Source organism: Opisthocomus hoazin, chromosome 2 (genome assembly GCF_030867145.1).
Source record: "Opisthocomus hoazin isolate bOpiHoa1 chromosome 2, bOpiHoa1.hap1, whole genome shotgun sequence".
Classification (NCBI taxonomy): domain Eukaryota; kingdom Metazoa; phylum Chordata; class Aves; order Opisthocomiformes; family Opisthocomidae; genus Opisthocomus; species Opisthocomus hoazin.
In genome coordinates, this window is record NC_134415.1 from 62,561,605 (window position 1) to 62,576,764 (window position 15,160).

At 48.0% G+C, this 15,160-nt stretch overlaps 1 protein-coding gene across 5 annotated transcripts in view; it reads left to right on the top strand.

Moving 5' to 3' along the window:
* TAGAP (T cell activation RhoGTPase activating protein) overlaps window positions 1-14,377 on the top strand; it is a 62,063-nt gene extending 47,686 nt beyond the window's left edge. For 2 of the 5 annotated variants that reach the window (XM_075446481.1, XM_075446474.1), the window contains exons 3-12: window positions 5,897-5,938; window positions 6,381-6,465; window positions 6,575-6,628; window positions 7,192-7,258; window positions 8,715-8,887; window positions 9,632-9,793; window positions 10,270-10,379; window positions 11,098-11,293; window positions 11,819-11,936; window positions 12,156-14,377. In XM_075446481.1, the coding sequence (XP_075302596.1) occupies window positions 6,439-6,465; window positions 6,575-6,628; window positions 7,192-7,258; window positions 8,715-8,887; window positions 9,632-9,793; window positions 10,270-10,379; window positions 11,098-11,293; window positions 11,819-11,936; window positions 12,156-13,333 (2,085 nt within the window). In that variant the 5' untranslated portion in view covers window positions 5,897-5,938; window positions 6,381-6,438 and the 3' untranslated portion in view covers window positions 13,334-14,377. Of the gene's footprint in view, window positions 1-5,825; window positions 5,939-6,380; window positions 6,466-6,574; window positions 6,629-7,191; window positions 7,259-8,714; window positions 8,888-9,631; window positions 9,794-10,269; window positions 10,380-11,097; window positions 11,303-11,818; window positions 11,937-12,155 lie in introns of those variants that run through there. The other 3 variants (XM_075446486.1, XM_009936054.2, XM_075446494.1) reach the window with 3 other exon arrangements.
* The last annotated feature ends 783 nt before the right edge of the window (window positions 14,378-15,160 follow it).

Consider the following 15,160-nt stretch of genomic DNA (forward strand, 5'->3'; position numbering starts at 1 on the left):
CTAGGCCGTTGGCTGTCTGCAGATCATCTTTTGTGTGAAAGTGAGATGAATTCTGCCAGAAAATCACATGCAGGTTAGAATTCAATGTGAAATCCGGGTTACCTCTGGTTTCCACTGATTCTCATTTTGAGATCTGAGATTGTTTTGATGATGAAATTCAAAGCAAAACATAAGGTGCAGAAGCAGGAGAAATACAAGCCGACATCAACCAAAAGTGAAAAGAAAACATTTGTAGGAATCCTGAAAAGCAATACCAAGATTCACACCTCTGGATTCAGTAAGAAGTATAATCTGTCCTTGAGAGCAAACAAACTTGGCAGCAAAGCACCATCTCAATTTCTGATTTGCGAATTGACAAGATAAAGAAGCAAAATAGGTGAGAAACCTGTTGGAGAAATGTCATGGCTTAACCTCAGCTGTCAACTGAGCACCAGACATCCACTTGCTCACTTCCCCCCTGTGGGATGGGGGAGAGAATCAGAAGGATAAAAGAGAGAAAACTTGTGGGTTGGGATAAAGACAGTTTAATAGGTAGAGAAAAAGATGTGCACACAAGCAAAGCAAAACAAGGAATTTGTTCACCACTTCCCACTGGCAGGCCCGTGCTCAGCCATCTCCAGGAAAGCAGGGCTCCACGACGCGTAACGGTTACTTGGAAGGACAGACACCATCGCTCCAGACGTCCCCCTCTTCCTGCTTCTTCCCCCAGCTTTATATGCTGAGCATGACGCCGTACGGCATGGGGTATCCTTTTGGTCCATTGGGGTCAGCTGTCCTGGCTGTGTCCCCTCCCAGACTCCTGTGCACCCCCAGCCTGCTCGCTGGTGGAGTGGGGTGAGAGGCAGAAGAGGCCTTTACTCTGGGTAAGCTCTGCTCAGCAGTAACAAAAACATCTCTGCAATATCAAAACTGTTTTCAGCACAAATCTAAAATGTAGCTACTATGAAGAAAATTAACACTATCCCAGACAAAACCAGCATAAGTAACAAAAAATAGTGAGTAGCATCTCACTTTGCAACACTTTTTGAGTATCTTTAACCAGAAATCTTGAAAAGAATAGAATTCAGACTACATTACACATGTTCTCTATTATCTTGTTGTTTGTTGCAAGTGAGCAAAGCTTTAGATCTGTGTCCGCTCAATGGGAAATGATGGGCAACTTCAACTCCCAGACTGCTTTGGGCTGGCCACCTCTGGGAACCCGAGGGATGAGTGATTCCCAAGCACCACCGAGGCACAACAGCAAGCTGAATTCAGACACGACTGAACGACATGCAGACCCTTTCGGAAAATGGTCGACATATGCCTGCTCTTCATAGCTAAAAAAATCCCATTGGAACCAGTCAGCTGATGACTGGTAAAAAACTTTAGAGCTGCCAACTTAGTCTTGGGGGGAGCACCCATGAAAGAAGAAACAAACCATCCTGCAAAGCAAATGCAACCAAAAGGGTGCCATGGGAGGGGCACAGAATACACCTCGGGCTGTATTTACGACGTTTTTGATTTGTAACTTACTCTGCTGCAATAGTAACCCAGTGTGTAGAAGGGTGGTGCAATCTACCCTGCATTGCAATTTAACTTCGATATCTGATGAAGGATAAAAATCAGCAGAGCAGAGCTGAGAAAAACTGCCAGTGGGTTTCACTTTCTAAAGGCAGGGTTAGCATGAGCCCAGGTCCCACCTGACTAAAACTGTAGGAGCGCAGCACCGGCTGGGTTGATGGATCTCAGTCTGAACTGTTACTGGTAGGTGGCAGGGAGTGGCTTGATGAAAGCTCAGGCCGCCCTCTTTTCTGTGACCAAACCCTGAGCCGTACCTATGCAATCTGCGACACGCTCTGGAAAGCGGTAGGAAACTAGAGCTGCTTTCTGAAGACGGCTGGAAAAGTGGCCTGATCTCAGCAACCCCTACACCACCCTGTTCTTTGAGTCTGTGGACAGGTCATGCAGAGCTTTCCTTTACAAAAAAACCCAACCCAACAACTCTCTGCCTTTGGCATAATTGCTGTCCTTATTTTGGTGAATGTTTCTGTTGTCCCCTAGAAGACCACCAGTGAAGACAAAGCTGGAGTACAACCCCTTTTCCACACGGAGAGGCAGCGGTGCAGAACTTGGCTCATGTTGCTCTGTATGGGCTTGAAGGAGCCGCTGCTCAGGTGCATCCCGCCTTTCCCTTCTCATAGCTACACTCCTGCTGCGCCCTTGCCGGTACCATAACAGGGCAAAGGCGGGTTTTGGGACTCATTCACACCCTCCCTCATTTCCAAGAGCCATCATATCAAACCTTTGTGAAAGTAGTGTTGAAATAAACAAAAGTGAGCTGTGGCTGGGATTTTCCCACTTGTGGTTTGATAAGGAGAGAAGAAAAACAGACATTTTGCAGCCACAGCAGATTTGTTCCTTTATTCTTTAGTTTACTGTCAGCTCCTGATCCCTTTTGCCTCCCAGCTGATTCTGCCCTTTCATTGCTAGGCTCTGGGGTCCTTCGCTGAGCCACAGTGGAAGAGCAGAGAGGGGAAAAGAGGAGAAAATGCCCAGCTTGACTGTAGCTCATAGAAAGGAGGAAATCACCACTTGGTCTGTGTTGGCAGCAAGCGCTGTATCAGCCTTGTCTCCAAAACCTGGCTGGACAAAGTGCTTGTGAGCAGACCACAAAAGCAGCCGTGGCCTGGGAGGGGAGAGGGCCTGCCTGGGTCCAGGGGGAAGCAGCGGCATCAGTCTGATGTCCTGGCTTCTACAAGGAAAATGCTTCATACCTTGAGGAGCAAACCCAGTCCCGAGAGCCCTGCATTTACCCGGGGCCTGCTGCTCTGCGGGTCCTCCCCGCTCCTACTTTCCCTCCAGTGAATGCAAAGTGCTTCTGCAGAACTGAGGGAAGCAACCTGGCATACGGGAGGCGAAGAGCTCGTACATACATGGGCTAGTCCCACAAAACCCTTGCAAGTCCACCCCCCCTCCCATGCCCTGACACTGGTGTAAATGTCCCCATGTCTTTGAAGGAGGGTGCAGTCACTTTGTCAGGGATGGCTTGGGAGAAACACATCACCTTGCAGACAGCTCCAGGTGTGCCTGAGCCATCTGCCACCTACTCCGCCTGCCCTAGGGCGTCTGCTGTGGTACAACAGACACACTGTGCTGTACACTGGGGTACCAAAAACCATCATACTCCAATGAGTCGTGGTGTAATATCTGCACCAAACTGAGAGGCAGACCATGGCAAAGGCTCTGAGTCTGCAAAGCACAGCTGGGTGGTAGAGAGGGAAATGGGCTCTTCAGGGGGAGAAGCAGCTGTTTGTGTAAGGGACCTTCACCCTGTGGCAGATCTTTTCCATTGATATTCACTGTGGAGACGAGCTTTGGGAGCTACATCTACGTTACCCTTCACGCAGTGGTGGAGGAAGCTGCGAAGCTGCTGCTGCTGGTGGTGGGTGTGGGGGCAGCTCACGCGGTGCTGGTCCTCCTGTCCTCACCCTCCTGGCGCAGCAGCCCTGCTGACCTTGGGGCCCTGCACTCAGCTCTGTGGTGCTCGACAGGAGCCAGCTTTGCTCGCTTACAGCTTTTCACAAATGCAGCCAAGCTTTGTTCTGTGTGGCCATACAATTCTTCTGCTGAGCTACAGCTTTTTAGGGTGCCTGCTATTCAGATGGGGCATGCTTGTTTGTAATGAAATAAGCTGCTTTAAAGTCATTTTGGCACAAATTAAGTGTTTGTGATACACACCATAAAAAAGCTTTAAAAAAAAAGAATTATATCAGGAAGGTAAAAAAACCCAAATTGTTTTCCATATGGGCAGGCAGGCCTATACACGTGCCTTCCATGTACAGTGGCCATTACATCCTCACAATTGTTAATAGATGGGAACTAATTAGATAGAGATACAGCAGTGTGTGCCAATGGACAGTCTGGAGATGTGCTATCAATACACGACCCATTACTGTATCTTTTCCTCCTGGGAAATTCAAAGCATTATGCCCCATGTACAGCTGTGCCCTATTTGTAATTTAAGCTTCTAGCCTGGCTAGTCACCACCCATTAAACTCCCATTTTCCAGATCAAACCCCGTGTCTTAATCATGCAACAGCCTCAGCTCAGAAATACATCTGCGTACAGTGCTGGAAGTGAGGGCAAGGCAGAACGGGATTTCATAGGTCCCCTAAGCCTCCAAGATACGTAACAGACAGAAATGTTTAGATACACATTTGAAAGACATACTGAAAAATAGATGCCCTTTGTCCCAGAAATCCTGCTGAGAGTATCAGCAGGGGTGCTGCAGCTGCCAGGGAGCCTTGGAAGAAATTCCCAGGAGAACGTGATGCAGGATGACAATATTCCTGCAAGAACGTGCATTGACCCATGGAACTTAGTAGGGAAATGACAGATGTCACAGGACTGCTAATCAACAAAATATCAGTTACAGCAGTAAGTAAAAGATCAGTGGTAAATGCAGGTCTACAGACCAGTGTCTCTACAGACGCATGGAAATGATGTGTCTCAGAAGATCTTGAAAGGTCATCTACAGTGTCTTCCCCCGCAAAAGCAGGGCAGCTCTCCTTTTTGCCTTCTGAACACAACTCTGTCTAACTAAAAGTGAATTTTGCACCTTGGATTTCTGCTGGAGTTGAGCTGAGACCGCCTGTCTCTTTCACGTGACGGCCCAGGGTCAATATTGCACAGGCCAGGTCTGATGTGGTGAAGCACAGCACAGCTTTCAGGGTGAATTCAGCAGCAAATGTAGCCATAACGTGCACCTGCAAAGAGCTGTGCTACGACACAGCCTCCTCCCCTGTACACGTGAAATGGAGCATCCACTGGGGGAAGCAGCAGAGAGACCACAGTTTTACAAGTGTGTTTTCCACCTAAATCCACTGCTGAAATGTTCTCAGCCATATTGAATCTCAGCCTTAGCCCCTCTTTTTCACTAGATCAGAAGAGTGGTATCCAGAATACCAGGTTATAATTTGCCTCTGTCAATGAACCAGTAGAACTAATGTCGTGCATGTAATATCAAACCTTGATAAATTTTCGTGATGGCCTGGTAGAGTCAGTACTGTTGTCCTTATGTTCCTGATGTGCCCAGTTTGGGGGGGGAGTCAGCAACAGACCCCGAAGAGGTACAGGGAGAGCAGAGGTAGGTTTTTGATGGATTTTTTGATCTCTTCAGTTGAATTAAACTGTATTACTTGGACACATAATTCTTACTAAGATATATTTTAAGCAAGACTTTTTATTACATGTTGTTGTACATTACTAAATTATTACATAACACCACTTCTTCTACACAAGTCAAATGCTTAGATTCTCGAGAACTAGTTGGCACTGGCAAAGTGTGTGTCTACATCTGCTTGCAGACAGTAAACTGTTGCCCTTAGTTTTTAAAAAAAATATACAAAAACATTTCTCTGAATCTTGGCTATTCCACTCCCCCATCTTTTAGCTATTCTTAGTGTAACTGGATCTGGTGGTGCATCTTTAAACTGCAAAATCTCAGGTCTCCGCGCAGTCAAAGGACAGACTGTACCCACTGCCCTTTAATGGTAAGGAGAAGCTGCCCACAGTGCAGTCCCTTCTGCACATCCCACCTCACGCTGGTGATGCTAGATGGAACCTTTACCTGGCAAATGTCTCATCTTTTCCATCCATAACAGCTACGAGGGCTTTTTTTTTTCTTTTTTCTTTAAGGAAAAAAAAAAAAAGCTCCTCTAAAAGGAAAGAGGAAGCCAGAAATTTTGTAGTGTCTCAGTCCTGCCCCATGACGCTTCTTCCTGTCTGTGAATTTCCACCTGCCCCTGCTGCGTACATAAGGCAGCACACGTGGGGTAGAACTGTTTAGTCGCCTGCCTCTGTCCAAAGGATTAGCAGCGGTGGGGAGTGATGCTGTTTCTCCTTTCCTCTGCAGTTCGCGGGAGGTGAAGGAGCTCTGGCTGGACTCACTTCTTGGGTAAGTACTGCCCGGGATTAAATCTGTGGCGTTGCGGTTGAAGTCGGTGGAGTGTTCCAGATGCAGCTCTGCAGAGATGTACAAAAATATAGATGGGGAGAGGTGCGCCCACTGCGAAGTGTAGCTCGTGGGCAGAGCTGACTGACTCCCTTAGCCTTGCGTTTGCAAATTAACAACAACCGTACATAGCTGTCACCACTTGCTCATTTTTTACATGGATTAAAAATGGAAAGCTGCTTTTTTTTTTTCGGTTTTAATCATGAGGCAGATAGAGCAGCAAGGCTGAGTGCCTTCCAGAGATGGGCGTTGTGACTGACTTGCCTGGGATATCTTGCTGGCTCAGGATCACACTTCAATGCTAGACTGGCTGGCAGAGGAGGAAGACAAGAAGGGTGCAGTTTTACAAAGCTCTTTCTTTCTCTGTTCCCTGTTCAATAAACAGGCAAACAAAAGGACCGAAGGAAATCAGAGAGTCCAGAGCTCCCCCGATCAGACTCCTAATGAAAGTGTTAAGCAGCTGTAATACTGTGAGTGTCTTTATTTTTTCAGCTCTGTCAACAGAGCGATTTTGAAAAGCTCTGATGTCTAAACCTTGGCATTCAGTTACTCACACCGTGTCTTCGTTTTCTTGCCTAGTCAAAGACACTAAATGCTGGGAACATGGAGAGTCTGATTGAGTGCCAGTCGGAGGTAAGCAGCCACTATGTTTCCCCCAGTCCTTGTTGGGTACTGGTGTGAGCTACCTTAGCAAAGTGGAGCTGGCCCTGTAGGAGCTGCCTGCTGCCTGGCATTACCCACGAGTGGGCAGAGCCCTTCGCAGGCAGCCCCGTGCAGCAGGAGCTGGGCATCACCAGCGCGTTCCCCGGGCTCCCAGGAAGCTTTGATCAAGAATCTGGCAGGCTCCGAAGCCATCAAGGCTCCCCTGAGGAGTTTGGGAGGAAATCTCCAGTGCCAGAGGGGGACACAGAAGGGCAGGCTGTGTCTGGCTGCAGCTCCTCTGGATGGAAAGAGCAGCCTGAAAGAGCAGGGAGCTGTGACTTGCTGGGCAGGTCTGGGGTGGCTGGCTGCAGGGCTTACCACAAACCCGCTGCTGGGCAGCGAGGCAGTGGCGCTTCTGGACTGAGGTGTCCCTTCAGCAGGTGCCTTGCTCTGGTTATTCCCCGGAGCCTCTCAGATTCCTGAGGAGCTGTAGTGACTCGCTGGTGGCCCTGGCTGCTGGTGTCAGCTCTGTAACCCTAACACGCTTCTTGCAGGCTGATGCCCAGAAATGTCCGCCGCTGGTCCCAGCAGAATCTGAGGATGGACATTGCCACTCAGCTGGTGAGTTTTAAAAACAAACTGAGGAACCACCTTCTTATATAACGCTTGCAAGCTGGCGCTGCTGCAAAACCACCCGAAACTGCCCGCTTCACCTCCCTGAGAGCAACCCACAGCCCTCAGCCCCATCCAGGAGTTGGCTTAACCCCTGGAGTGCCACTCGCTTGCAAATGATCCCTTTCCCTTACACTCACTGGCAGAGCTGACAGTGCTGAGTGCCAGAGGTCTTGTATCCTTGTTCCCCGGTCCTCGGAGCCACATTTCGTTGTGTTCCCTGGTGGCAATGGAAAGTAAATGTGCTCCTTTCTCACTCGAGCATCACCACTGGGGTGTGGCACTGCAAGTGAGTACCGCTACCAGCGGTTGCACACCAGAGCAAACAAACCCTCTTGGCAGTAGAAACTGCACTTGTTTTCTCTCATCATGCAAAACCTTGGCACTTATAAACAACTCGGAGGAGACCATTAGCAAGGCAGGGTCAGATTTGGAGCAGAACGTCATATCAAGCCATTTTTCAGGAATATCAGAAGCAAACATTTTATATGACACTAAGGTTAGGTGACTTCCTCATAGCTTTTAATCCCTCCCTACCAAGGACTTGTGCTATGCCACAAATGCAGGTCCTGAGAACTTCTTGTCTGTGTAAGACAACTTTATTTTGAAGTAGAAGATAAGTCCTTTATAGGAAATTTGCAGAAGGCAACTCCTTTAGAAAGCTTTCTAGCAGAAGGATCCCTCTCTCGCTGTTTCGGAAAGGGAAAAAAAGCCACACCTCATCCCAATACAACCATCATCTCCAAATTCCTAGCATGCCCTCCTCTGTAAGATGCAGGGGCAAAACCCATGCTAAGGGATTTTTGACCCTGAAGCCAACGAGGCCCTACTGTGATGCTCTCATCCTCTGGAGCAAGTATCACCTTCCACTGGCTGACTGGCAAGCACTAGCTCTAACAGGACCACTGATGTTAGAGTGCTGCTATTCTGAAGCTGGCAGAGCTGGAGCCATGTGTTTTCGTTTCAGCCTGTGAGAGAGGCTGAAAAGCAGGAGCCCCTAGTACCACTCTTGCCCTAAGGCTGGGGCATGGTCAGAGCGCGTTGTGAAAATTGTTGTCATTGCCAGCTGCCCAAGTGACATATCTGCCTTAGATAGTTATCATAGAAACCACTGCAATATCAAAAATGTTATTTGTGTGCCTTGTATGTTCCCACTCTCTAAGAAGAAACAGTGACTAGAATGTTAAAAAAAACCAAACCAAAAACCGGAAAGGTGGTGTCCTTAGAGGGATGGTCACAGTTTTACAGTTTAGGTGGTTGTTTCCTTAGTAACCACTTTGTTGTCTTTCAGTTTCTCCTCGTATGAGTTGTTTCAACATACAGCTCTGCACTGCACATAGATGAAAGGCTGCAGTGTGCTCTTTTTTAAAAAAAAATTGATTTTTTGCTTTCCTTTTGCTTGCAGCAGATGGAACAAAGAAAAGAAAGACGGTGATATCGCAGTCATTTACTCTGAGGCGAAGCTCTGCCAGTGGGAATTCCCCAGGGCAGCTAGACTCGGGTGCCAAAATTGCTCTGTTTGGCCAGCCTCTGGCAGTTCTCTGTGGGGAAGATGACACCCTGCCCCAGCCGGTCCAGGTAAGCAAGCCTAGCGATACAGTTATCATACCTCTGGCTTCCAGCGTGAGGCAGGATCCCCCGTACTTGTGCTGCAGCACCCAGGTGATGAGCGCTTTTGGTGTTTCCCCTCCACACACGCTTCTGATAAGCTTAGGGGCCACCCCAGAAGTAGAAAGGGTCAGGTTTTGACCAGCGCACCCAACTACTTCTGGAAGTAACTTTGAGTGGAGACAACCCAGAGCCAGGAATAGGGGAAGATCTGCTCCTTAGTATAAACATCTGTGATTCTACAGAAGTCATTTAAATTAATCTTTCAGCAGCATAAACTTCCAAGGCTTTCTGTATTTCCCTGACAAACGTGTTAAGCTATGGAGTGCCACCGATAAATACCTAAACACTATCTTCAGGATAAAAACGGCCTTGTGACAGTTCTCCCACTGAGTTGGCTTTCCAATAGACAGGCTTTTTTGTCTTTTCTAAGCAATATTTGCCTGGTTTGGGAGGAAGGGGATTTGAACCAAGACTTAAGCCATCCCTTATTTCCCTCTGGAAGGAAGCAGGGATGAATCCACTGAAGTTAGTGGAATTCACCAGTCCAGAAAGAGGGTGGGTTGAGGGTTAGGTTAGATACTGTGATAATTAGAGCACAGTGTACCTCCAGACAACTTTTCTTCTGTTCCTAAAGAAATGTTCACTTGCTAAAGGACCTTCCTTCACCCAAGTAACTGTTCTCCCATTCCTGTCTGTTTTCTTTCCCTGCAGGATCTCCTAGCTATATTGTATATGAAAGGACCTACCACTGAAGGGATATTCAGAAAAGCTGCCAATGAGAAAGCACGGAAGGAGCTGAAGGAGGACCTGAACAAAGGCGGGAATGTTGATTTGAAAAGCAAATCTGTGCACCTGCTGGCAGTGGTCTTGAAGGTGAGCTCCTCTGACCTGCAGTGGTGGCAGGACATTGCTAATCTGCTCAGGCCCACTTCAGTGCCCAGAGGTGACCTAGGTGGGACTCCAAGCTAAAGCCAGAGCAAAGCCAGACTAAATGTTTCAGGTTTAGGAAAGTATAGCATTTTCCTTTTCCACCTTACTTCCAGTCCCACTTGTTGTGCTCCTGATTTCCTGCATGCCCGCAGGAAAATCACTTTGTCCTTCCCCTCAGCACCCTCCCAGGGAAGAATACTGAGATTTATGGGTGAGCAAAAAGCAGCCAAGAGCTGGGTCCCGTTACTACACCAGTGCAAGTGTACTTGGCATGTACTTGTGCATGGCACTGCTCTGCCAATGCTGGTGTTCAGGTAGCTCAAGGCAACCCACCTCATAGTGAGCCCATGTCACAGTGATGCTCCCTCTGTGCTCAGGGGCAGTGTCCAAAGCCTCATCCAAATCTTTTGCCCTTGCAGGACTTCCTCCGAAATATTCCCTCCAAACTCCTGTCAGCTGACCTCTATGACAAGTGGATGCAGGCTCTGGAGAAGTCCAACAAGCAGGAAAAACTTCAAGAACTGAAAGAGTAAGTTTTGCAACTGGGAAGCTTTGCAACCAGCCCCAGTGCGATGGAGGGGCTGGAGGAGGCCAACGATGCTTCCCAAAACTGAGAGTCTCATTTAGAAGCCTGGCATTTACATCAGCTGGCTACTGCTCCGAGGGGTTTGGGTTAGAGGGCTCCAGCAGCAGCAGTTCCTGCAGGTATCTGATGTTGCCCTGCGAAATGACTGGCCTAGCAAGAGGGGAGAGGCTGCAGCATCTCAGCTAACGCAGTCACTGGACTGCGGGACGGGCACTGACAGGGAGCCGTCACGTCTGCCGGCAGCAAAGTCAGGGACAGGGAGACCACCGCCATGCTTTGCTCTTTAGAAAGAGCAGATGGATGTGGAGGCTGCCTGGGAGTGCTTCGAAAGCTGCACGGCACAAGCGCAGGCTTTCACGTGTCCTTGGGAAGCCTCCGGTGACATCTCCTGATGTCATCTCACCTGCTCAAGGACACGGATTGCTGTCATGCTTGCCTTTCAGTCAAGACACTGTCGTTCAAGATCTTACAATTAACCACACGCTCAGCTGCCGTTGGGGATTTCTGAATGACACTTCTGCTAAGCAGCGAGAAACAGCACGTGCCTGCCTCTGCCCGGAGGCAGCGTCAGCTCTCTGAGTTTGATTGAGGCTTGCTCAAATAAAGAAGTAGCGGCCACTGCACCATCAACTAACGTCACATTTTGTTTGTGTTCATGCAGGGTGGCTGCCCAACTGCCTAGACCAAACCTCGTCTTGCTCAAGCACTTGCTGTCTCTGCTCCACCACATCAGCCAAAACGCCGAGATCAGCAGGATGGACTCCAGCAACCTGGCCATCTGCGTTGGCCCGAATATGCTGAGCCCAGAGACGGACAACGCGCTCCCGCTGGAAGTGCAGAAGGAGATCAATGACAAGGTGTGTTGAACTCACCAAGGAGCCACCCGCCTCAGGGCAGCTCAGAGCCGTCCGTAGGGATCCCACTGCCTTTGCAAAAGCTGAATGAAAGAGCACCCCTGCACATTGGGGGTGCCTCTCGTCTCCATGCCTGCAACGTGACGGGCAAGGCTGCCCCTCGTCTCGCCTCCTCTGAGCAAAAGCAGCGGTTGCCCTGCAGCCCCTGTGTCGTGTCGCAGCTCCTGAATACTTTGCAGACAGAGAGCAAGGGGCCTGCGGTGGGAATTGCCACCCATGGGCTCTCTGGGCAGGGAGGCTGAAGCTGCAGTTGATGGCGTTTTGTCTGTATCGGGGCAGATCAATTCGTCTGCAGCATCAGGCCTCAGCGTCTGGGGTGGACTCACCCTCTGACTTTAAGCTAGGATATTGGTAGAAGCCATCCTGCTCTGTGCTGCTCTTCATACAAAGACAGCAGGCAGGGGCAGGAAAGACTGTTCAATATGTTTTCAGCCCTTTTGACTGAAATAAACTGTTTTCTATGTGCAGGTGACAGTATTGGTGGAATTCCTCATAAACAACTGCTCAGAAATATTTGGGGAGGACATTGCCTTGCCTGTCTGTGCCTCGGCTGAGGAGTCACCAGAGCACACAGACAGCTCCACAGGTATGAGAACGGACTGGGGGGTCACAGACTGGGGATTCCCTAGACTGGGGATGCTGGGCCAAATTCTTTAATTTGATATGAGAATACACCTGTGGAAACACAGAGAGTTGCAGAGGGTTCAAGACGCTCTTGCAGTGCTCTTGTAGAGAACTCTTTCCACATAGTTCCATTTCATCCTCAGATGGTCAGTGAAAACTAACACGTGCTTTGTCCCCACAGAACACCTGTGTGCTGCTCATCAGAATGACTCCGCCTATGACAGCCCAGATCCTGAAGCTGAATGCAGCCCCTGTACCTCTCAGACGGAGCAGCCCAAAGGGAGGAGCAGTAGTGTGAGCAGAAGATATCCAACACACATCTCTGTCCCTTCACTGACTAATTTCAGAAGTGACATCAGCACGATGGACAGAAGGTACTCAGAGCCAGACCTGTCCTTCCAGAACCACCTTGAAGGCAGGATAAGGAAACAGAAGCTAAACAAAAGTGAGGACAATTTTCCGGTTCAGCAGAAACAGCTAGGGTTGCAGGCACTGGAGAAACAGCTTGCAATCTTACCTTCACAATTATCAGCGGACTCTCTACCCAAAACATCCTCCAGTTGCTCACTGGAGAGCTCCGATGGCTCAGTCTTCACCAGCTCCCCAGTAGTTTCACCCTCTAGTCCCAAAAAAACCTTCTTAAATAGACCCCAGTCCTTTTCCACCAAGGCCACCGAAGACTGCAGTATGCCTGGCAGAGACATCAAAAAGCATTCCATGTCATTCTCTTTTGCAAACCGCAGGAAAACACTGGTAAAAACCCAGAGTTGGGGGCCTGGAAAAAACATGGGTTTTCAGAGAGACAGTTTCACAAAGAAAGAAGATGAGTTTTCCTGCAGAGTTGTCCAGGAGAACAGCCCTGATGATGACAAACCATTGCCTGCGGCGTATCAGCAAAGGCCCCGTTTCAGGTCAGCTGATGAAGTGTTCAGAGAGGTAGACCAGAGGAATCCTGGAAGACCACCCTCTTATGAAGAGGCTACTAAAAACTGCCTGGCCACTAAAGTTCTCTCCCACAATCTCACGGTTCAAACTATGAGATTAAAGGTGTCAAACCAGGACGCTTTGCCACCACATCCATGCAGCAGCTGTGCGCAGGATGCAGCATATACGGCTCTAAGGGATCTACCCAGTGGCAGAGCTTCTGCAGCAAAGGATTCTGACGTGGAAACTGAAACCCTCAGTGTCACTGTGGGAATAAACTCGCGTGTGAGTTTACCCGTGACCCCGGGAGTCTACCGGTTGAGAGCCATGTCTGAATCCTGTCAAAAGAACAAACTTGAGTATGTAGCTCGGAGGTGCAGCCAGCCAGTTTTTGAGGTAGACCAGATCCAGTATGCTAAGGAATCCTATGTTTAAAAAGCCTAGCCCTCCTCTTCACATTGTACAAAGTAAATATTGTAAAAAAATAGACATCTTGCTCATTCTTTGTAAGATTTTACTTTCAAGAGACCAAGAAGAAGCTAGCTCTGCGTGAACCTTTTTTTCCTCCAGGCTCTCCTGAAGTGTCTGTCACCTTGACATGTCACATTCTTTCACCACAAGAGGTGGTGGTGGGGAAGACCTGCGTATTAATATGTAAAAATGTAAGTGAATATGCTGTACAGAGCCTGTTGTGTGGGAAAACTAGTTAGTAGTTGATAATCAGCCTCGTATTTGTATCCCTAAAAGCACAATCAAAAGGTTGGCAGGTCCAAAACCTGTCCCATCTTCCTTTTCTTTTCTGCGTGGTTACAGATCCCATGCCATTTGTCATGTGTGTATGTCAGACCGATGCAATGCTTTGCTGGTTTTCTGCATTAAGAAGTGGGCTGGCTGTTACCCCAACTGAAGAAAAACTGTTCTGTCATCAAGGCCTCTTCAGCACTCTTCCATAAACCCCCTGTATCTGCTGCCATTCCCTCTTCCTGCTTGCTGGTGATCAGAATGAACTGACCACTAACCTGCATTAGTGTTGTGTACCAAGCCTGGGTTTAGAGTCACCAAAGCCCTACGAGTCCATTATGGGAATGTATCAAGTAAACCTCATGTGGCCCTAGGTGCTTTTAGTCTAAATAAACTGGACAGGCTAAGCAGAAAGAAAGAGTATCTTCAGGTTTGCTTTTATGACGGGAAAAAACACCAAACAACAAAAACTCCTGCTAGGAAGCATTCTGGATTCCAGCTGTAAATAGTTAAAGCTACAGCCCATTAAAAAAAGAAAAAAGAAAAAAAGACAAAAAAGAAAATACCAGGCGGTGTCCTTATAACCTTGTAAAAATGACTTGAAGTGCAATGTGTTTTTACATGTAGGAACTTGTTTTGGTTAGCACTTACCTCCCTTTCTATGGCTCAGCGTAGCCTTGACCCAGGAGCAGGGAGACTTTTGTTTTTCTCTTGTGTAACTTCACTACAATAAAACATTTTTCTGCATGAATGCTAAACTCTCTGTTGTCTGTCTTTAAAACATCCAGGCACTAAATGTACTGTACCTGCTTTTATACTAATCCACAGGTACTGCAGGTCTGCTTGAAAAACATGGCATCTCTAAGTAGCGGGAAGGAAATTAACTGATCCGTTCAGTCAGTGTTATTTTCATGTCATGTCCCTTCACACAAGGGATTTCTCTTCTGTATAAGCACTTAGAAGGCCTCAAAAGTCGAGTATGACACAGAAAGAAAAGAGCTTTGCTTTAGCACTTACTCATCTGCCTTCAGCTCAGAAAATAGCTTTACCATGCTACCAGCCCACCACACCACATTCAAGTATCCCACCAACTGCAAAAGTAAGGCCCTTTAACTGCTATATTCAACAAGTGAATTATCTAAACATCTTTGCCTCCTTAGCCAGAAAGATCAAATACCCATTTACAGGTGGGTCAGCTGGAGCTGGATTTTGGCACAGAATGATGACAGCAAGCCTCCTATTCTCCACAGGTTATTCCATCATCAGTATTGCATCACTTGCTTCATACATCCAATTTTCTAATTAAATTTCATGAAAACACTCTAAACATACACGGCATGTAAGATTGAAAGAGGGGAAAAAAGCAATCCTAAAGCAGAAGATCCAAGCCACTGCTGTGTAAGGCAATGCTGGAATTAAGGCTGTTGGTGCAGCCTGAATTCAGTTCCTTGCATCTGCATCCTGCTGTTGTTTTCAATCACATGACGCACTCTGTTCTTCCCCACAGGGTGCACCTGCTCT